At 47.5% G+C, this 24,182-nt stretch overlaps 1 protein-coding gene across 4 annotated transcripts in view; it reads right to left on the reverse strand.

Moving 5' to 3' along the window:
* fgf13a (fibroblast growth factor 13a) overlaps positions 1 to 24,182 on the reverse strand; it is an 86,736-nt gene that overhangs the window by 17,809 nt on the left and 44,745 nt on the right. For 3 of the 4 annotated variants that reach the window (XM_018733420.2, XM_018733423.2, XM_018733422.2), the window contains one exon: positions 2,104 to 2,214. In XM_018733420.2, coding sequence (XP_018588936.1) covers positions 2,104 to 2,214 — 111 coding nt within the window. Of the gene's footprint in view, positions 1 to 2,103; positions 2,215 to 6,657; positions 7,057 to 24,182 lie in introns of those variants that run through there. The other variant, XM_018733421.2, reaches the window with a different exon arrangement.

Consider the following 24,182-nt stretch of genomic DNA (forward strand, 5'->3'; position numbering starts at 1 on the left):
AAATATTTACCAGAAAAGTGGAACGGCAGCAGATGGTGGAGCCTGTCATCATCATCATCATGATCATCATGATCATCATCATCACACTTAAGAAATGTAATTTTCCAAAGCGATTTACACAGTGGACCATTTTATTCTCCTACCAGTCTCTTTTGCCTGTTGTTTAAGTTAGTCATTTGGGTTTAGTACGTCACTCAAAGGTACAACAGCAGTTTCCCTCCAAGAATTTGAAAGGACAGTCCTTTGGACGCGAGACCTGAATACAGGTCCGGCTCCGACACTTCCTGTCCAGCGGGACCCGGCGGTGCCAGAGGGCTGGACCGCGGTGTGCAATCTGTTCACTTGGTTATGTGTCACATGACACTGACACATAGTGGTTCCAGTGGGGAGGGGTGCGGGGGAGGGGGAATTAAAAGCCAGGTAATTGGAGTCCCCTGTGACCCCGGCAGATCGGAGGCTTGGACGAAACGCCCCTTAACGAATGGAAAATCGTCCTTGCTTTTAAAGAACTAATGAACTAACTCTCCACAGCGCCTTCACAAGTCTTTGAATGGGGCTCCTGCTTTGCGTCAATGTGACCTGGAGGGCAGGAAATAGGCTCCGCCTCCTCCCCCAGGACTTGCACCCGAGTGCTTTTGACGCATGGAAACACTCTCCCCGGGTGATCTGGGTGCTGTCACCACCTCATCTGAGCCTTTAGTGAGTCAGTTAGAGCTCAAAGACGCATCGCTTTCCATACTTGTCTCAACACACCAACTGGAAAAGGTTCTGGGTTCGAGTTGATGCTACAGTAGAAAAAAGACAAGAGTTTTCAGACTCACACTGGGTGAAGGGCCTCGGGGTTATCAGGGGAACTTAATATCCACGCTCAGCCTGCCAATGTTTGTCAAAATAAATGTTACTTTGTAGCAGTCAGTTTTTCTGCTGTTGGTCCCGACAGACAGGTGCCAATATCACGCGCACCGTGTTTTACCGCACTGCCTCACCTCCTATCTTCATTATCAAACGTAGGAGCGCAAGTGTCAACCTGTCTCATTCAGCTGAGCTTTTTATGCGTCTCATTAATAACGGTGACATGTTTGTGCCTCCGATGTGCCTTTGATATGTTTCGTGTGAAGATATAAAAGGCTGCGGAAATTGGAACAATACATAAATATGACGAGACTGAGAGTGAACGTGTCATAACTGGGTGCGTGTTTTTCACTTTAACGGGCTGGATCGTCCTCGATTTTGCACTGAGTTCTGAACCTGAAAAACCCGAATGACATTTTGTCATATCGATATTTCTCCTTTTGAAGAACAAACAGAACTGGGGCTTTTTTCATACATGTATCCTGAGCTGCAGTTGCAACGCTGAATTTTATTTTTAACTAAATGTCAAAACTTTACACGTTTTTTAACAAAGTAATTGCTTTGGAAGACTCGCAGGTGCAGTAATTTCCTGCTGATGCTTTTGAGGAGCGGCTTGCAGCCGTGGAGGTGTGTGAGGGCTTATAAACGCTGGGCTCTGCTTTGGGAATCGACCGCTGTCGAAACCAGGACCTTGGTCACACAACCCTGCCCTGAACCACGACAGCTCTTTGTCCACTGTTTGGAAGCAGTGAGAAGGTGCATTTTCCTCTGGAAAAAGTTGGAGAGATCAAAAGGGGATTTCTGGGAGAAACGAGGACCAAGGCAGTTTGTTGCCTCTTTAGTGGAGCTTCCATGGCTTGAAGTTTAGGTTTGGTTGTTCATGTGATGGTCATAGGTGGAAGCAGGTAGAATTTAAAGAGATATAGGAGAGCCTAACATGGAAGTGGGCTCCACACCATGATCAGAGGTTTGGTTGAGGTAAGGTCTTCAAGAGTGTGAAGACGTATGGGGCTGTAGAGGCTAGAGAAGATCATGGGAGCTCCAGCTCCAGCAAGAGAGAAACAAGAAAATGGAGGAAGGAAAAGAGGAGATGCCGGAGTGTAAGAGCACAAATCTGAGAAAGACATGGAGGGACACAGAAAATGTTGGAGTGGGGTAGTAAACGGAGGAGGACCGGGGTTTGAAACCCATGATCTAAACATTAGCGAGAGCCGACTTTGGTGGCTGGAGATCCACACTGAGGAGACTTACTGTAACCATTGTCCTCCTCCTTGGTGCCGTCGATGGTTCCATCTGCTTGCAGCTGCAGGTGGAAGCCCTGTCGGCTGTACAGCTTCGTCACAATGCCCTTCAGCTGGGGCTCTGTGGAGACAGGACAGGGATGGGAGGAGGGTGAGATGCTGTGGACATGGGGGGAGGGGGCACTGCTGACACACCCTGTCTGCTGAAACCCAACACACCGCCAACCGCAGAGGAACATCTCACACCTTTCCTCAAGAGCAACTCTTGGATGCGAGCTGTAGCGTGACAGCAATATTGACCAGCGTCAAAAACCAATCTGAACATAAACGCAATTATCAGTTTGCACATAAAGCTCATAAAATCGACGTTCTGCACCTTCAGAAAGTTATACCCCGTGTCAGATTCTTACATGCCCGTGGTCCTCGATTTACAGTGCGGTTCCATTACGATGACCCTGTCGTAAGCCGAATGTGTCGCACGTCGAATATCCCATTATATAAACCATAAAGATGAACAATTAACAATGAAAATGAATAAATCCTACACTGTATATCAGGGCTTTGTTACATTTTCTCACAAATTTCACACACTAGTTATGTTAAAATAATACTATTATGGAGTAATAATAGCATAAATAGAGTACAGTATTATATTTCCTTATATAATATAAGATGAATGGGATGGCGGTCATAAGTCTGGCTTGTCAAAAGTCGCAATATTGGAACTCAAGGATCACCTACACAGTATGTATACTTTAAAGCAGAATGTGGACTAAACTGATTATATTTCACATAAATTTACCTTCCCGAGTCTGAAGTCTCTGCACACGTGACTAAATGAGGCTGAAAAGCACACGAGGCCTAATTAATGATGCGGAGTGCAAACTAAAGCCCAGAAATAGATCCGACACATAATAAATCTTAATAAATCGCACGCTGTCCCTCTTGCGCTTCGTAAGAAGACAATGTTGAAAACCCTGCGCGGGTTCCTCTCATCGGGACCCGTGCAGAGACAACGTCCAGCCCAGCGTCTCCGTCCCACGAGCGGGATGCACGACACGAGCACCACCCTTTCATCCCCCTTTCATCTCCTGCACCTCTCCTCTCGCCTGGCCTGTCTGCACGCGTACGCTTTCCGCTGTTTTCCGCCCCACTTGCTTCCTGTCTCAAACCTTTTAAGCTTCGGGGATACGTCAAGGGGGGGTATCCAGGGGCTGACACCCTTTTCAAGTGCCTGCCTTTCATTTCCATTACAAAGAGTGGGATGGAGAGCAAGGCGCAGAGCAGGGTAGCCCCCCTCCCACATTCCTACTGACGACCAGAAGAAGAGTGTAGACACAGACACAGACACATACTTTTTACCACCAAGCACCAGCCTGCTCTCCAGCCACCAGAAGAACGAGGAGCAGGCGCGTAAGTGTCTTGCTCGGGGTTGACAGGGCACACAGAAGCGAACGCTACCGAAGGGCGGGATCGGTCCACTTCCTCTTCCCAGCTGGCATCACTTACACACCCCACCCCGGCACTTACAACCACGCTGTCACAGGGCTCGTGCTCCACTTACCGAGTCGATAAATATGCTAATTAAGTGAAAATGATGCATTCGTTTTCTGGTGGCACCGGTGCCCAAACCCACAGTGCAACATTAACTATTTATTACATGGCCTCCATCAAACGTAGGCTGGCTGGCCCAGCGGGCACGTGATGGAGGCAGAGCCTCGCAACGGAGATGCGATGCATGTGTCAGCGAGACGCACAGGGGAACTTCTCCACCGTCTTCCAGGCCTGGAGGAACAGGAGCCGACAGCGGGATGCACGTGAGACCACACCGCACACACATACACACACACACAGAGCAATTGCTTATAGCTAAAGCGGCCCGCCTCGCTTACATCACACCTCCCCTTGCATCCAAAATGGCTTTGCTGCATCTGAAAAACCACCCATGCGATGGGACGAGTGGGAAGCTTGCATTACTACTCCAGGTTTCCCACCGGCTGAGCTCTGACCTCTGACTGGCTTTCCTCTGGTAAAATACTGCTAAAAAACAGCAAAAGCAGTAATAAGTGGTAAAAAAACCTGAAAAATGCAGTATTTAGATATCAGTTTTACCACGGCCATGTCAGCTTTATAGGACATTGTAGTTTTTAATACCGAATACGATCGGATATTTTCACTCATTCTCTGATTATCAATAAATGCCGGTGGGGGTGGGGGGAGTTTAGCTGCTACCTTTAGACCTAAAGGTCACAGGTTCAAATCCACCTCCAGCTGTAACACCCTTGAACAATGTACTTACCCTAAATTACTCCAGTAAAATTACCCAGCTGTATAGATGGATGACTAACTGTAGGTAACAATGTTCTAAGCTGCTTTGAAGAAAAGCATCAGGTACATGAGCAAATCGAAATGTCCTACGAAGGGTTGTGGTGGTTCAGAGCCTACGCCGGAGGAAGGGTATACCCTGGACAGCATTCCAGTGTCACATACACACTAAGGGCCATTTAGTATAACCGCTTCATCACATCTGTGAGGTCAGTGGAACTGGACACATCAGCTAGTGTGGTGAACGGAACTGTGTGTACACTGATCCCACCCCCTACATTGACTCATTTAACTGCTCAGGACTCCTTTAACACTTTCCTTCAAAGCGAAATACAACGTTGTCTACAATTCCCTACCCGCTAAAGAGAGGGTCATTTTCCTTCAAATCTGTCATATTTCCAGCAACAGGGATCCCCAGGGACACATGACCAGTGTCGAAATTACACTGCAGCACAGGCTTATTGATGAAGTTCACATGAAGACCTGAACAGGAGAACTGGTGTGATCAGTTTTGAGTCCAGCTGAGTGAAGAAGCTAAGGACACATCAGGATGGTGTTCCAGGGATGTGAACCTGCAAAATTCTGATCAGAGCGGCACGGCATCCACAAAACAGGCTGCCCATGAGGTCCATGCTTAGAGGAAGGTGGGCACCAAGGCATTCCCTCAACAGCTACCCTGCAGAACTGGAAGGTGTCCTGCAGCACTGGGAGGACTATGTGGAGTATGGTGGAAACCAAGGAGATCAACACCTGGCATGTGGTTACTTGTGAAGCTCTCAGCCCTGGGCTCTTCATGCAGAGTCTTAACTTCCACTGCTGAGCTCCTCATGGGCGGTTATGTAAGCATTTCCCTCACGGTACCCACCCCCACCCAAGACCCAGCCATGTGCACTGCCCCATACGTGCAGGTTGAACCTTTTACCAGATAGAGAACAGATCATGACACCCCAGTGGCACCCAGCAGACCTACTACACATCTCAGGTTCACATTGCACTGTATTTAACCGTGACACCCAATCAGCTGGCGGCACGCTATATTTACATTTGTTCTTACAGTGTTAAGTTGCTTACAGTCATTTACCCATTTATACAGCTGGGTAGTTTTTACTGTATCGGAACCAACGGTACCTCGATCAAGGGCACGGCAACAGAAGGTGGGATTTGAACCTGGGTCCTTCGAGTAGAAAGTGGCAGCTCTAAGCACTGCACCATACACCCTGCTGCTAGGTGGGCCAGATGCCCCCACGCCCACAGAACAAACCGCAGCCATCAGTGTACTCCAGCTGAAGTAGCCCCCCCAACACACACACACAGCCAGTTTCCTCCTGATCAAGCAGGTAAACACAAGCAGTACAACCAATATTCATGAGGCACCTCATTCACTATAAGAACAAACATTCACAGAATCCTCGTTAAACACAGCTGCAGGACTTGCTCGGAAAACATTGTGAAATCTCAGTAACTACACCATGTAATTAAAGGTTGAAGAATATTTGCAATGGAAATACGAACTGTATGTTCACAAAGACCTGCACATGATTTGACTCTGTGTAGGAAGCAAAATATTTACCATCATGACTGCTGCTTCAAAGTTAATTAACAACATGCACTCATAAAAGTGATGCAAGCCGAATAACAATGGCTGCATATATAATATGTATGATATGATACAGAAAACAAATAATATTGCTGGAAGTTCAGAATTTTGCCCCATTTGATACTGGACATTTCCACCATGGTTTACTGTGTACTTTTACTACTGTGTGCGCATAAGTAGAGTTCACACAAGGCGACCTAGCTGTCAAGAGACACCTTGAAGCTCAAGGTGCAGGGAGAGGAGGAGGAGCAACGAGCGAACTCCGCTTATTAGAAAGGGCGCTGATGCGCCGACAACGAATTGCTCATATGGCGTCACGTGATTCGCAGTATTCTAATCTAAGAAAGTTTAACAAATCGCGCGCCGTCACGTGGAGGAAGCTCAGGTAAGCGCACATTCTGAACTATACACCCCCCCCACCCCCCCCGGCCTGCTTGCTAGATCCTCATCACCATGGCATCTACCCACACTTCTGCACGGGTTTAGCAATAGTGGCAGCACTATCATATGATTTCATAACTGCAAAAATATGATAAGCAGTATTTTGCTGTAAAACACTGAATGGCGGCCAGTGGCGATCGGGTCGATCATGGTGATCGGCAGAGGTCGCGTGATCATGACGGTTCGGATGGGCTGTCACACCTGGTCGCCTTCGTCTCCGCTTCTTGGATCCGAAGAGTCGCACGCGGGAGAAGACGCTCAGTCGGCTCGGCTTGTCGCACGCGCCCTTGCCTTTGTTCGGGCTGCTCACGCAGCGGCACGCGCTGGACTTCTCGCGCTCGCGCGCCTGCCGCTTCTGCCGGATGAGAGAGCTCGCGATCGCCGCGGCCATGGCGCGCGGGACGGCTCACGGTGCGCGCGCTTCCAGTTCAGAAAGACCGATTAGACCAAAAGAATTAAAGAGCGGCGAAAAGAGCAACAAAACAAAGCCTGGCCTCCCCTGTCGCACCAACAGGTCGATGTTGATCATGAGGAGTTCGGATCCGCTCCGGTGTTCAGATCGCCTTTGCCTCCAAGTGTGACTGAAAGGTGTGTGCACGCGCACACAAACAGGGATTCCCCCACGTGCTTCAGCGGGCCATTTGCCGACTTAATGCCGCGATGCACGCGTCTCACAAAGAAAGCGGGTTGCACGCGGCGTTCCTCGGCAACAGGAGCGTGTCGTCACCCCGCGCGATCTTCATTGAACAACGGGAACGCGGCTCCCCACTTCACGCGGTTCCCACGGCAGCGCGAGACCAGCGCGCGCGGCTCGCCAGCCCCGTCGCCGTCCGAGCGTGGCCGCTAGTGACACTGACGGCGCGTCGCCGAGAGCCGAAGGAAGCGCGCATCATTTCCCACGTCGAGCTCGGGCTCCTGGGAAGCAGGTGTGCAGGTGCTCGTGAGCAGCGTCCAGCGCGCGCCCAGGTGACAGCAGCCGGGTGGCGCGGAGAGGGTTTAAAAAAGGCGGAAAAAAATGTCCGTTCTAACAGCTGACGCCGCTCGCAGCTCCTCCTCGTGTTTTTGTGTCGAATCGAAGCGATGAGTCTGAGTTCATTTCCAGCGCAGCCGCCGGTGGAAGGCGCGCGCTCGCCACAGAGGGGGGTGTGGGGGGTGTGGGGGATGAGGGATGGGGGGGCGGTGCTCGGATAAGCGCTCGGATCAGATACCTGGTACAGGAACTGAACTCTTCCTGCGAGAAGAGAAGCCAGGTGTGGGAACCTACGAGCTCTTTGGCTGCGGATGTTAAGAACGGAAGAAGATGAATTAAGACGGGATAGATCGCCAAGCCCGCACGCGCACTGACAGTATTGTCAAGAGGAATAAGTACCGTCACCGCATTCTGCCACTGCAGTAAAAATGGGGCCCATCGCTGACTCCCTTTGCAGTCTAACTGGGCCCTTTTAGGGGTCCCTCACGTCAGGTGGGATGCCCTAAGTGGGGAACCGAGAGCTTCATCCCAAACGTATCAAACCCAGTGCAACAGCTGGACCAACATGGGCCTGGCAACCGCGGTCCGGGAACGACCATGCTGAGGACGCTTGCACCCAGAGTGTCAGAGCTCATAGGAAGTTGCAGGTAAAAGTGACCATACTGTAACAGCAGAGGAACAGGCCCCTGTCGTCATAGGGCAGGACAGGGTGAGTGTCAGCAAAAGTGGGGAACAACCGAGGTCAGCGTGACCATAGGGTGACCGTGGGGTGACTGTGCTGTAACAGCAGAGGAAGAGTCCTCTCCAACTGCTATTGTTTGAGCATCCTGTTCCACAGGAACTTCATGCAGATGACACTGTGGCACTTTTGGCACAGCACCATACTGTAAAAATGCAGTACAACACCATACCACCGCAGACTGCAGGACAAAACACTACGGACATGTCTCTGCTCTGGTCCAAGTCCAACAAAAAGTGGTTAACAGATCTATCATAAATATTTAGCATATTTTTGAATTAAACAATTTTGCAGTTCTTTATGTGTTGTAAAATTGGCAGAATGCAACTCAATGTAAAATGTAAAAGAATGTGAAAATTAAAAGCAGCCAAGCAACAGCACTGAAACATATTATGAAGAATATGGAAAATAACGAAGTCAAAATATCACATAAACAGGACAGGTGTAAATATATATACTGTAGAATATATGCATAACTTTATACTTGTGGCACACATTTCTTACTAAAAATATATTAAGAAATAAGAACAAGATTTGACAGCAGCACAAAAATAACTACATTCCGCTGGAAAAGCGACACATCAATACCATCCGTTGGCCTTTCATTCTGCTTAAAAAAAAACTTACTTGGCAATTTCCCAACATCAGTAGACTGGTTCGGAAGCTAAAGTTTAAATCAGTAGTTCCACAAGTTGACCACTAGGAGGAGCAATGGGAAAGGAGTAAATACAGTACCAGGTTACATGTGATGAAATCTGGGATCTGAACTAAGTTCCAACTCCAGCAGCAAGAAACAAGGAGCGTGTGAGCAGAGTTTCAGAAAATGGTGGAAATGACAAAATAAAGTTTGTATTGTGGTGTCTAACGGTTACAGTTCGGGTTAGGGTTAGGGTTATGGTTACTGTTATGGTTATGGTTAGGGTTACGATTGCTCTGATCCACCAATGCGCTGTGAACAAATTAAGTGGGAACAGGGAGGTTTACTTTCATTGATTGATGCAGCATGCAATAAAACAGGTTAAAGCTTTATATTCTGCATTTTTGGGCATAACGGTGCAATTTATCTCTATACACTAACATTTACATAAGAAATTCAGCAGAAAAGAGTCAGGTGATAAAATGTGATCATGATAGTTGGTGTGACGCAAATGTATAGTTACTTAGCTTAACTGTGTGTTTATATTCAATGTAATGACAACGCAATAAAATATAGTTACATAAAAAGTAATTTTGTGGTTAAAAGGAGTACGTCGGAGGAGTGAAAGAACACGCACTTTCAGGGCAAAGACGATGCCCTTGTGTAATTCTACTCTGGGGGAATGAAGCCAAATGTCATCCTAGTGGTGCCACCTAGAGTCACAAAGCAGGCACAGAAAACTCCGAGAAAATGTCACTTAAACACAATAAGAAAAAGCATAACAACTTACTACAATCTGTAATATTACTGAAAATATAATTTTTAGGATTCAACTTTGCGATGATAAATAAGTTTATCTGGACTGTACTTTTACAGCATCGCCGGACCGAGGGGAGAGACGCCGCCCAAACCAATTACCGTCGTCGCTGTCCTCATGATGGCTGTACATCGTATCAAATTCAGTATAATAAAAAATTCTCCCATTACAGTTCTTATAGTATTCTTCAAATACGAACAAGGTATTAGAGTAAAGCGAAATAAAGAAATGTACAAACCATTCGTACTTTAAAGATGCGCATTTTAACTTGTGGTGTTTCTTCCTCTTTCCCTCAAATTTCTCATATTTCAGCACAGTTCTCTTTGTATAACATGCGCGCTGGGTATAACAGGAGGAATTTTCGCACAGAATCACAATCGGGTGAAGACAAATTTCACTCATAAATACAATATTAAAGACGGAACATGAAAGAGGTTTGAAACGGCGCGGTTTGGTCGTTCAGTTCAGCACCACGGAGAGCGCAGAGCATCGCAGAGCAGCGCATCGCAGAGCAGCGCACTGCCGCATGCAGAAGGCTTCTTCGCTCACATCACACTGATCTTACCATCACCTTCTTGAAAACAAAATAATAAAGGCAGAAATATTTAAACTACATGAAAGCAAGATTATATTAAAGCCGTATGTCCTTAGTTCACTTCTTAAAAACACCTATTGGAAGGAAACGTTCGCTGCCGAGGACGAAGCAGAATAAAGTCAAAGTTCGCGTACCTGATGTGGATTTTCTCAGGGGGAAAGTCATCCCTCCCAGAACTAGACCCCGAAGTCAGAAAGTGCCACGAAGCCCCCGCCGTGCTGCGAGCGCGTGGCGATCGCGAGGAGCTGCCGCGAGCCTTTAAGCCATGTTTAAGGAACTCTCAGAGGCAGAGAGGAGAGCGCATCAATCCCGGCATCATTAACGGGCATTAGTGACAGGCCTTTATGGCTCTGAAATGTGCATTAATGATTCATTGGGAAGAAGAGTTGATCCGGAAAGCGGTGATAGGGCGTTTTTTTTTCCAAACTGCTTTGTACTTGGGTGAAAAAAAAAAAAACAACTAATCGAACCCACGCAGTGCAGTTCAGTTCGGAAGGAGAGCGCCCTGTACTCGGGTTACAGAGAATGGCTGTAAAGTGATCCCCTAATGCGTCCAGTAAGCGGCTGCACAGGGAGGAAGTCCGGCCTACATGATGGCCTCACTGGGGGGTCCGGTGCATGGCTACACGGTGACCCTTGCTGACCTGTGCACTTAGACACTCAGTCCCGTTAACACACCCTCATGCAGGACACCCCCCACCCCATGTCCGACAGACACATTTACTCCCCGGACACTTAATTCACCAAACAAGATGTACAGTCACATTAAAGACAGACATATAATACTGATTTGTGTCTCATTACTTCAGTATCAAAGGAAGTGCCATAAAGTAACTGACCACCCAAATTGTTTTGCTCCACTTTGTTAGTTAGTTAAACTAACAAAACTAGAACTACAACTCGCACACACACACGCTGTCTGAAACCGCTTGTCCGAAGTGGGGTCGCGGCGAGCTGGAGCCTATCCCGGCAACACAGGGCGCAGGGCTGAAGGGGGAGGAGACACACTCAGGACGCAGGACGGGACACCAGTCTGTCGCAAGGCATTCCATGAAGGATTCGAACCCCAGACCCGCTAGAGAGCGGGACCTGACCAAGCCTGTTGCACCACTGCACCCCCTACAACTATTCTATTCTACTGTATTCTATGGCGGGGGGTGCAGTGGCACAGTGGGCTTGGTTGGGTCCTGCTGTCTGGCAGGTCTGTGGTTCGAGTCCCGCTTCAGGTGCCTTGCAATGGACTGGCATCCTGTCCTGGGTGTGTCCCCTCCCCCTCCAGCCTTCCACCCTGTCTTGCTGGGTTAGGCTCCGGTTCGCCGTGACCCAACTTGGGACAAGCGGCTTCAGCCAGTGTGTGTGTGTGTGTGTGTGTGTGTGTGTGTATTCTATTCTACTAGATAGGAAGAAAGGCCGGCGCATTTCAAAACACGTGATTTATCGTTTTCCCTTTAATATTTTTAAACATCAAGAGTTCCTTAAAAAAATAGTAAATGACAGTAATAAATGATACTAACAAATGCAGCGCGGTGCAGTTTTAAGACACGGCCGCTAGGGGGCGCGACAGAACCACTTGTGGTGGTTGATGCGAACGTTCGTCGCACGCGCCAAGGTTTAGTGGGAAGCCAGATAGAAGAGATAAGTTTACGGAAAAGGATGGATATAAACTTCATACATACATACATACATACATACATACATGCATTTGTTTTTAATTATGGATGTTATATTAAAATGCATGGCTAAGTTACCCCACTTCATCTTACAATAGATTCTATCTATCTATCTATCTATCTATCTATCTATCTATCTATCTATCTATGTGGGCAGAGTGTCCCGGAATGCCGTGCACTTGCTGCTGCAGGCAGGACAGTGGTCAGGATTGGCGGTCAGCTAATTCAAACCCGCAGTCATTTTTACTGGCGCCAGGTGTGTGAGTCTGAGCAAACACCGAGTACAGGCTGGACTTTACGTCCACAGACACAATGGACATCGTCCTCGCAGGAGCTCGGGACGCTCATTGCAACTCCCACTGCGACAGGGAGGCCAGAAACATACACACACACACACACACAATGATAACACTCGATTTGCCCGCCGTTCCCTTGTGTCCAGGGAACGTGAGACTCTTCAGAACTCGGTGCCAGCTGATGACAGACGAAGGAACACAGATGGCCACACTGGACTCCACTGGCCCGCGAACACAGGCAACATGCAGCCTTCCTCCCTCCTTCTGCCAGGAAAGAATGACATCATGACCAAGACTGCTGCTCTCTGTGGTGTAGTTCCCTAATGGGGCCGCTAGGGGGCAGAACAACAAACCTGACATTTTCAGAGCTTGTCATCCACGCAGCCATCATTGCTATTTAAAAAATAAAGTTGTTAGATGAAGGACATCAAGTCTTGTTATTGCTTTGGTGTGTTACCCTCAGTTTTTATGTAAGCTGTTGAAATGGGACGCTGATGGGACAGGACGCGACATGTGGAAGTGCTGTCTCACATGGTTTCAAGGTGATTGACATCTCTTCACCACATGGAGCTAAAAGCTGCAGCGCCAACACTTTATAACTCCAATCTAAGTAAGGAGGATTGCTGTGACTGTGCATCATCCTGACGCACAACGGCACCGAGAAGCGACAGGAGAAACGTGCAGGGGCAGACAGCGTTGCCCTCCCCCGTTCCACCCCCACCTGAGGTGGTGTGTGTGACATGCTGGACTCTGACCACTCACTCAGCTGGTCTCCTTCCATGCCATTGAAATGGTGTGTGTTGCCATAGAGACAGCGAGCGTGTGCGTGAGCACAGCGGTGTTGCCGCGTAATCGGGCAATTGGGTGGGGGAGGGGGAGGGGGAGGGGCATGCATGAGACAAGACCCCACTCGTCACCAGCCACTGTTTTGGCCATGCAGTCATGAACGGCAGTGTTTACCCCCACAGCTCAAATCAATGCTGAACAGAAGAGCCATCTCCCAGAAGACACACACACACACACACACACATACACACACACACACACACACACACACACACACACACACACACACACACGCGCGCACACACAAAGCTTGTGGAAGATTCACATATAGAGATAAATAATGGAAGACTTGAGCAACTTCCCAATGTAAAATTAAAAAAGGATAAATCCTTCTCTCTGTTATACATTTAAAAGTATTGATTTTACATTGCATCTATACAGTTATTAACTGTTATTTATTGACTCCTTTTTCTAAGGCGACTTAGAACGCCAGGTTTGTACACTAAGCTACTTTCAGTGATTAACCCGTTTATACAGCTGGGCTGGTGATACTGGAATGATTTAGGGTAAGTACCCTGGAGCTGAGATTAGAATCCAGGTCCTATGTGCGCAAGACAACATCCCTAAACACTATGCCACCTGCTAGCATATGGTATAGATCTGATGTAACATGAACATAGAGTTGATGAAGCAAAATTGCTCCGGCTCCACTCCCATCCCTTTCCTCTCGTCGTCTCTGTTGTGCTCTCATCGCCCCATCCCTCACTGCTCCGCCGTACTGTCACGCAGCTCTCATGGTCGATTATCAGAATGGTTTGCCCTGATGCTCTGAGTGGCATCATCATCTTTATAGACCAGCCCATGGCGGTCCACAGGCGCTGGAACAAACTGGAGGGACAAGGTCCCGTGATGGGCGGCCACAGTAATCCACAGCTATTTTTATCGTTCTCTTTGCTCGCTCTGTCTCATTATGTCTGCGTTTATTTTTTTATTTCTTGAAATTCTTTTCCGTCTGGCACTCTTCCGGAGTGACCGCTGTGAAAGCAGGAGAGCTGCCGTCACCCAGCACATTCCTAAAGTCAGGGAAAGGGCTATTGCTCGCTGCCAGGCAGACATTCTCTACTTGTCGCCATGACAAGTTGTGGAAATCAGAGCCTGAATGCGGTTTTTAAGTTCCATGAAACTGTGTTAAAATTGATCAAAAGCCCTGTGATCACAGCATGTGTTAATGGACAAGCCCTCCAACCCAGGTCAGCGTTTGGGCTGGGTCTCTGACAGAGGGCACCCAGCGGCAATGATGATGATGATGATGATGACGGGTGAAATTTACAGTACATAACTGCTAGAACGCGCTCCCCGCCCCCCCAACACTCCCCCCGGACGCCGACCCAGGTGCGTCTCGCTCATTTCAGCACTGAACCGCTGCGCATATTAAGACTTCCTTAAAAACACACAAAAAGTGAAAAACACACCAGACACAAGCCATAAATGATTTACACTCCAGACGGGAAAACGTATCGACTTTATTATTCTCTTTCGCGACCCTTCAAAGCCCCAGGAACTCGACGAGAAAGGAGCCGTTTGAAAGAGGGTAAAAAAAGAGCTCTGCCTATAAAGAGGAAGACTTTAAAAAGACAGAAGCGTAACAATAGTCCAGCACTGATCTGACGTACAAGAACAGTGGGAGTGTCTGGAGCACATTCGCACCGAAGGCCCGAAAACGCTGCCGAGCGGGAGCCAAAGAAACATCACCGACAGCTGGAATAGGAGAGTTTGGCTGTCCCTCCTTGCCGACAAGTCCGCAGCCTTCGAGGTGTTTACTGGTCAGTATGATGAGGGCGATAAAAGGGTGATGCCGTACTTAGAGCTGCAACCATTTTCAAATCCCCCATCCTTGAGCGAGGTAGTCACCTTAAATTACTACAATAAAAATGATCCCGCTGTATATATGACTGAATCACCTGTAAGAAGCTTAAAACTCAAAGTTGCTTTGGAGGAAAGTGAGAAAAAATGAATGAATGATAACAGTGGTCATTACCCACCCGTGAAAGAAACGAATAAAAACAAAGTACGGCGCTGCCAAAATGAGCGGTAGCTGGGTGTGTATCTCCATGAGTAAGGAGGCCCTTGCGAACAGCAGCTCTCGGAGCTCCCAAACACCACCATTGATGGGTCTGACCTGCTGAAAATGGGACTGAAGGGACACGGAGAAGAAGCGGGAAGTCGTGATTTTCCACAGTCTTGGAGAGCTCAGTCCACCAAGTGTCACAAAGAGATGACGAAGCGCAACATCTCACGGGGAGAACGCAGGGAGGTTGCGGCGGGCATTTGTCTACAGGGATGAGGGAGGAGGGGGGATCTGTGTGCCAAAAATGGTGAAAAAACAGCGGAGAGCACGCACATGTCTCTATGTGTATGCATGCGTGTGCAGGAGCGTGCTTCTCTCCACATTCCCAGGCTGCTTTTGAGCTGAGCAACTGCTGCACACAGGATGTTAAAAATAACTAAGAGTGGATCCCCGGTCAGGCCCAAAATAGACCCAGCTTCTGTAAGTAACCCGACAGAGGAACTGGGTGCAAATTCTGCCCGGCATGCTAATTAAGCATTTCCTACAGCGGTTAATGAGCGTCCTTTTCCCATGGCACACCGTGGCACGGAGTCCAGGCATAGTGCTGGCTGCCCCCAGAAGAATTTACGATCAGTTGACATTTCCCCTGCGGCGGGTCTTACGTGGTGACAGGTGCTGGTTTACCAGTTAGCATGGCCTGCTGCACAAGGGCAAAAGCAAGTGTGGAGCCTTCAGAGGAGACGTCTGGGGCCGAAGCTGGTGTGTGTGTCCACAGGCTTCGGGACGTGAGACTGCCAGCGACAGCCCATACCCAACTACCAGACTAGCAGGATCAGAGATAAAAGGCAGAGGTTGCGTACTGGTTAGAGTTAATGCCTTCCAATCAAAGACCCAGGTTCAAATCCCTTCTCCCCCCTGTGCAGAACCCTGGCTGTATAAAAGGGTAAATGACTGTGTGTGCTGCATCCTAGTAAACAATGCCAACATTGCAAGTTGCTTTTCGGAAAAGGGACAACTAAGTGAATAAGTAAGAATTATAGGTGGCATGGTGGCACAGCGGGTAGTGCTGGTACCTCACACCTCCTGGGGTTTTCAGTCTGTGTTCTCCCCATTTGTTTTGAGTTCCTCCACGTGCTCTGGTTTCCTCCCTCAATCCAAAGACACGTGCTTATGGGGAACAGTTGATCATAAATTGCCCTTAGTGTGTGTGAATATGTATGTTACAATGCCCTGTTGTACAAATACGTGAACGAGGGAGGGAGTTTGGTCTTCTTGGACAAAAGAGTAGTTAATAAGAATTGTACCTCTTCTGCTTAATGAATAAATGTAAAAGTGAATTATTCACCTTCCTACATGGATGTAGCGTTCCTCTACCGTGTCTGTAAAACCTGCAGCCAGCTGGTGGTTCTTGTGAAAAAAAATACCGAAATAACATCAGTGAGATGAACGAATGTCGGGACAACAGTGTCTGTGCCAATAACCTGAGTAGTTAATGGTCCCACAGGCAATAAAAAAAAAATCAAATTTTGTTTGCAATCTGAGCTTCCCAGAACAACGGCAAAAAAAATGTTAGAGCGTTAACAATGTCTCGTATGCAGAACAGGGTCCCGATGACAAATGACCACTCTTGCAAAAAACCAGCCCCGTAAAAGCATTCCACGCGAGGTGGGGGCATTGAGAGATCCCTCGGCTGCATCCAGAGGGATGGGGAAAAAAACAGGGACAAAAACAGAAGAGAAAGGCAATAAAACATGGTAAAAACACAACAGGTGGCTACCACTACCACAAACCCACATTGGTACAGTACAACAGATTGAAATCTGGGGGATTTTGAGGGCACAGGGTACAAACAACGACCAGTATCCAAGCTCAAGGTTGTGACAATCTCTGTACGCTCAAATCCTTGGCAGTCATGAGTGGCAAGAGCTTCCACTTTGCTTTTTATTTACCCCGTTGCCATTTGAACCCACAAGTGGCTAGAGCTATGTTTAACAGAATGGCAGGGGAACCTGCACGACAAGAGGCACCTTTTATTGTACTTTTTTCCAAGTCAACTTGGAGGGCACGTGACACACTGCATTGCGGTGGCTTTTGACTCCTGCTGTGCAGATCTGGATTTGGGAAGCGCTCCTGGTATCTTCTCACACGTCCACATCACAGCCCATTAGCAGGTCCTCCCTTAGCCTTGAAACCCCTTATACCGCTTAAACAACGGCACCGCTCATTCATTCTTCATCTTTCTCAGACCATCAACCTTCATTCCACTACAAATCCAGCTGTTAGAAGTGGTGGGTCCCAAACTGAAACTTGAGGAACCCCATTCTCAGCCCCCATTTGCTTCTGTCCTGTCTATCTCTCACATCTTCCCTCTCTGTCACCGCCCTCTTCCTACCTTCATCTCCAGGGTGACTCAGCCTCACTTTTCTTGCCCTCATCTGCTTCCAGCACTCTAGGGAGGTTGAATGGGGTCGGTGGTGTAATGAGGAAAAAATAAATTCAGAAAACACAGTTTGGTGCAGTATGTGAATAAATGAATAAAAGATCCCTTTCTCCTGCCCTGTTTGCCATACCTCCCTACCTGGTGACGGAAGGAGGGAATAGAATGAGGTTAACTTGACTCTCTGTCACAGCTCATCAACATCAAGAGTCTTGGTGTATCCAGAAAAACTATATTTTCCTTTTGCAGACAGTTCTGACAAAAGATTCCAAACCCCCGCAGATTCAGCACCGAAGCCATTTAAGTAACTGGAATATATTCACTGAAAACATTCTGGCTGCAGACAACATCAGAGCCCATTTCCACCCTTGATTTTACCACACATCAAATACAAACCCAGTTTCTGTCTTCTACCTACTTCCCAGAATAAATGAGTTAATCCAGTCTAATTTCCTGGGTGATGTCACACTGTTTATTCGGGATGTCCAGCAAGACTTCCTGTGGTTTCATCCCCCCCTCCTGTATTCCTCGGTGGAACTTAGCAGGTGATCGCATTTCCCGACCAGCTGTCAGGTTTTTGGAACAAGAGTTCTAAGAGCAGAACAGCAAAGAGACATTCTTTTTGTTCACCTCGTGTTTATCCGGAAAGCATTTGAGCTGCAATTGATGGCCTCGGTAGGTAGTCGAAGTGGAGTCTGCCAACCAGTGGGGTGTCAGGAAGGAGATGAAAGCAGCTTCCTGTTTATTGACAGATGAGCTCTATTGAAGCCATTCTATCGTACATTACTGCATCCTTAGGGTTTCAGACAAAATACAACTTCTATACTGTTTTTACAGTTTTTGATAAGTTTATTTACCCAACCCAGGTAAAAAGTATCTCAAAATTGCAAGAGAGAAGCCCTAGCTTGTGATCTGAAGTTTAAAGAGGTTCAGCTCTTTGACGTCTCTACCACCTGCTCCCCTGTAAGGCCCCTGTTGTGATGTGATGAGATTTACAAATCATGTAGCATCAGACAAGGATAGGGACAAGCCTGTCCATGACAACTGGCAAAACTCAGAGCGCTAAATGTTCCTCAATTATGAGGAGCCCCATGGTTGTTCTGAGCTTTATCCATATGAAACACAGTACACTGCTAGAAACAGTGAGGCAGCCAAGGAGACCTATGCTCAGCATTCATTTGCTGGAATACAGACCAGTGCTGTAAATATTGACGTTAGACATCATTTGAATTACTACACACGGCTGAATGCAAAAGCGGTGCAAACTGGTGCAAATCCCATTCATTCCTGGGATATGGGGTACATCACCCAGCATCAATGAGTTCAGGTTCGGGGTCCGGATAGGAATGGACTGGGGTCTAGCTGTCTACAAGGTTGCTTGCAATCGTTATGATTGCTCACTTGAACTTGCCGAACTCCAGTAGTAGTAGTAGTAGTAGTAGTAGTAATTCACTGCCTCTCCATATGTCCTAAACAAATCTAGAGGTGGTCTATTGTACTGGCTTCAAATTTTTGCAAATTATAGTTCAGTTTAAATTAATAATTTGGAAGAACATTCTACATGTCGGAGAGCCATAAAGTGAGCCTCTTGGAAAGAACCTTCTAAAGAAAGCAGTTGTTGAGGATTAATGATATGCTTCCAAGAAAGGAACCAAAAAAGTGGTGGCCTGGGCTACCTCCTGACAGCTGTGTCAGACTGGGCAGAGTGTCTCGACTTCTGGAACTCAGGCAAACAGGGGCACGAGAACACAAGACGGAAACCTAGCAGCATAGGAATGATAGGACCACAACAAGCACAGGAGCAAAGAGTGTCGTATAGAACTGTCTTCATCCGAATCGCCGCTCCAGCAAATCCCTCTGACCAAGACTTTGCACCTGAATCACTTTGCTAAAAATTGCCTAGCCGTAAGCTGTATAAATGGTTAAATAACTGGATGTATCTTGTGGACAAAGATGACTTCATCTGCAAGAGTTTCTGAAGCATTACCAGACAGTGAAGTCTCTGCAGTAAAGTGTAGTGACAAGGCTACTTTGTATGGCATGCCACCTGAATGTTGACTCTCCTCCACCTGAAGGTGCAAGTTTAGCTTGCAACACCCTTCTGTATGTTAAAAGCTTTGCAAATAACACACCACACACTACCAATACCATCCTCTTCTACCCCAGTTGCTACCAAAATCACCCATTTCTATTCTAGACAATACCAGCAGCATCCTTGTCTACCCCAAGCAGTGCAAACACCCTCTTTCTGTACCCTAGTCACTATGAAAACCCTCCAGCACCCCTGGTACTACCAGTACCACCCTCATCTACCCCAGGAGGAGCTCCAGTTACACAGATGTCAGCTCCACAGCTGAGATGTACTGAAAAGAACTGCTGGGATTAGCTAAAAATAGCACACAGCAATTACTCACTGGAGTGAGACGTATGGGTTCTGTTTCTCACCTTGGAGGTGCAAATAACACAATGAAGGAATTCAACTTAAGCCCAGAGAAGGAACACAGAAGGCTGTATGTAAAAATAGGAGAGGGAGAAAAAGCACACAAAGATGCTTTCAGATGATGATGGCTTCTTCCCTAAAGTCTGCTCACTGATGTCTGGCTGACTGAGGGAAAGGCTGAGGATGAAAAAATCAGTCAAGGTGATGACAGTCAGAGGCGGAGTTGCAGTATTTCGTAATTTGAGATGTAAACACTGTGAGTCAAAACAGAGAAAAAAGGTGTGATCGGTCTCCAGGGAGGAAAGCAGGGTAATTCTGTGTGTCACACAGGCCAGACACTGTGCCAGTCTTAAGGAGGAGAGTCTCCTGAACATGTCTCCTCAGATCACCCATGTCTGTCGAGGAGCCAGGAGGTGTACCTGTACAGCCCTGTTGTCATGGGGTTTTAGCTGGTGGGGTTTGGGGGATGGGGAGTGACAGCCTTTATGAATCATACCCGTGTCATTTCCATGCAAGCCGGTTAGGCCATTTGGAAAGTGGTGTACGTCCAATGTCCTCCCAAACACCCACCACGCATTTACTAATGAGCCATCCAGGTGGTTGCCAATGGAACATCCTGCAGGGCTGATGAAAACCATCCGCTCCATTTAATGGCAAACACCACATTTTCTTTATAGAGCACATACACTGCAGGGTTCTAAAGCAGCAGCAGCAGGCTTAAAAATTTGAACCTAACAGGAAATCAAACAAGCAGGAAAACATAAGTCATGCATCAGAGGCTGTAGTGTAATTATAATTTTAGGCAGTGCATTTAGTAAAATCACTGTTGGGTATCAGATGCCAAATGTTGACATGCAGAACCAAATGACCCGATATGTTTTCCTTTATAGCGTCACATTCCCTTAAGCTCTTCTTCTGCCCTCCTTACTCTTGTGTTACATACTCAACAAAAACACATAACTATTATTAATCAGCACTGATTTTAAGAAGAACCCAAAAACAAAATATAGCAGCGGAAACCACTGTATGGTTGTCGGAGCATGGTGGGCAAGCCCTTGAAGCATGTCACATAGACTCTGCTTCCACCTGCAGCTTAAAAGGCTTCCAGACCAAAAGTAGCCTACGTGTATCTCTCAGAGTTTTCACTTTCTTGGAATTACGGCACTTACGACTTCATCATCAGTCAATTCGGGTTGATAGCATCGCCTTCAGAATCAGACAGGTCTAGTTACATGTCTGTTAAAGCAAGGCGTAAGAATAGCTCAGTTTACTACAAATCAGTCATGACCTCTGTTGACTTTGTGTCCTTTTCCCATGTACAACTTTGCTTTCTTGCAGAACTTGAACATATCATACAAACCGGGGTGACACTTCTGCTTGGTGCAGTCAGGCTATCACAAACACCCACTTTTAAGGCTCCATAGTATTTCTGAGTTCATGAAACTTTTAATATAATTCCCAGCAACCTACTGAAGACAAAATTGCTGTTTCAAAATTTACAGCCCTCATGCGTGTTGTTTGTTTGTCAAATGATTTTTCACTATTAAAAGACCACACTTGTGCCGAGACCTCCTTAAAGTTATGATCCATATTGCGAAAGAAAACACCAGCCTGGCCTTGGCTCCCAAGATAAGATCACACAAGAACGGTGGCACATGAGAGCAAAGAATTTATTCCAGCTCAGCGGACAGAAATTTTGGGAGAGAGGACAAAACGATCAATGCTGCTAATTCCTGTTCTCGAGAAGCATCCCCTCTCCCTACTTGCCATCACATCCCTACTCTGTGCACCTTTGGCTCGCATTACTCCGCAAGGGAGAGGTACAATATCAAGCAAAGCCAGATGAGAAAGGCATTGTCGTGACAACCTGACTGCACATCCCCTGCAGCGGAGCAACAGGCGACTTTCCACGTCAGCAGGAAATTGCCAGTAAGTTCTCGTTTCAGCCTGGCTGACGCATGACTCAAGCAGCGTAGGGAAAAGAGAGGTGAGCAGGGGGAAGGGGAGCCAAGTGCTAATCAAATGGCAAATGAGCCAGATACCCTGTTGCACACAATTTCTAGTAGTGCTTGTCCTTGGAGACTACGATCCCACAGTGTCAGGTAATTAGCAATGCTGTAGTATTCTGTGTGCTTGGTTTGCTTATGTGTATGAGGCAGCCCGGGGGGGGGGTTAAGGTGCAGCGAGAAATGGTGGGCGGATGGCGGGTCACCCCCCTGCTGAACATCCTAATCGCAGAGATCCAAGCAGTGTCCTATTGACATGCCAGGGTCCATCTGACTCAGACATGGTGAGACAGTAGCAAATGGAGCAGCGGTTGAAGGTCTTCATTTAGGATCTGACCTACAGAAGCACATTTTTATGTTGAGAAACATAGCACATCCCTTTCGGGAAGACGACTTCTGTTGGTGAATAACAGAATCTCGGCATCCATCCAGGGCCTAAGCCAGGCCTCGTATGTGGTCTCCTTTGGTCACTCTGTTGAGCTACTTTGGGGATTAAGTCTCCACCTGGAGGAACCGGGGGGAGTACAGTGGATCTGTTTCCTTCCTAGACTCACCCTCTTCCAGCCAGACATTTATTTTATCACTCATGTTTCATCTTCAGCTCATTTATTCTGAAAGGTAGTGAGCCCTCTAAAAGAAGCACTTTCTAACCAAACGCCAAAGAGAAGTTACAGCACAACCAGGCTTTACTAGTGCTGCACTCCCCCAGAATGAAACCCGTGACTGTAAGAGTTGTCCGTTTCTTGTTGTTACTGATTCTGCGCAGGCCATTTTCTCAGCAGGACTGTGAAGACACGAATGGCACATCGACTCAGAGCAACATGGAAAAGGGTGATAAATGAACACCTGTGGCAGCTTCTGGGAGGTGATGGGTTTGCCTTCGATCGGGCCTGAAATGAGTTTGCGTCCCGAGCTGCGTGACTCCGCTGTGGGGTTCTGTGCAAAGAGCAACAGGACCGCTGAAATGTAATTACGTCTCGTGTTGTGGCCGCAGATGGGTAATGTACTCTCTGTGGCACCGTGCTTGAAGCTAGTGACAAAGTGGCAGAGGGATGCACGGGCTATGAGAGGAATATTACCTTTTTACTCGAGCGTAAAGCTCAAAGCAATGCAGCATGTCTGTTTCGTGTACATCGATCAGGCCAGTGTCACATGACCCCTTATATGAGTAAGGTTGAAGTGCACATGCTATCTGAATAGGCTTCAGTTTTCTGGCAACATCTAGCCTCAGCAGAGAACGAGTTTGCTGGTTTTTGACTTTAGAGCCGACACTTCTATGTAAGAAGGAGACAGCTAGTAGCATAGTGGTCAGAACTACTGCCTTTTAGCCCAAAGGTCACGGGTTCAATTTCCACCAATGGGTGTAGTAGCCTTGAGTAAAGTACTTACCCTAAATTGCTCTTGTAGAACTACCCAGCTGTATAAGTGTGGAAATAATTGTAAGTGGCTTTAGTGAAAAGTGTCAGCTGAATGAGTAAATAAAAATCCTGACAATAACGCCACCTATGGGAGACCTCCAACAGATAGTACTTTGTGGACCAGTCAGATGAAAAGCATCATTCTATCAATACTGAACATCTGATGGTTAACTTTGGATGGGAAGAAGCCAAGTTGCGAGAGGGTGGTACTAGTGAGCTGGCAGGAAGGCACGCAGCGGGGCACGGCCTCATTTGGCCGCTTCGGGTCCGAGCGGAGTTCTCGAGGCAACAGATGGGTCACTTGTGTGGGCGGGTTTGTTTTAGGACAGTACGTTCTTGAGGAGGAGAGCTAGAGAGAGACGGCAAGAAATAGAGACGCCGCTGACACAGATGTGAGGGAGATGCCCGGAAGGGTTATCTGAACTCCAAACGGTGTGCCGGTGCGACACGAGTCTCTGAAATGTTAATGACGACCGAATGGATGCGTTACATAATGAATTCTCCCCTTGCTTTGTAAATTCTGTCACGTCAAAGTAGAGCTGCAGTTAAACTAAATAATAGATCTGTAGAAGCCCCCCTCCTCCCTGCCTGCTTACTCTCACTCCCTTTAATGTCTCTTTGGGAATAAGGAGCTAATCAGAGTTTTTCTGCCCTCTGGCAAAGCTTTAAATGTTATTCAACTGCAAGAAGTAGGTCCGTGTTGTTGGCAGCCGCACTCCAGACTCCCATACTCCCAATTACCAGCCTCTGTCCCCAGTGAACCGGGTCCCGCTCCGTGTCTCCTGCTCCTCCCGGTGGAGGTGTTACGAATGAAAAGGTAGTCGGTCATGACAGTGTTTGTTTTCAC

The sequence above is a fragment of the Scleropages formosus genome, chromosome 13, assembly GCF_900964775.1.
Source record: "Scleropages formosus chromosome 13, fSclFor1.1, whole genome shotgun sequence".
NCBI lineage: Eukaryota > Metazoa > Chordata > Actinopteri > Osteoglossiformes > Osteoglossidae > Scleropages > Scleropages formosus.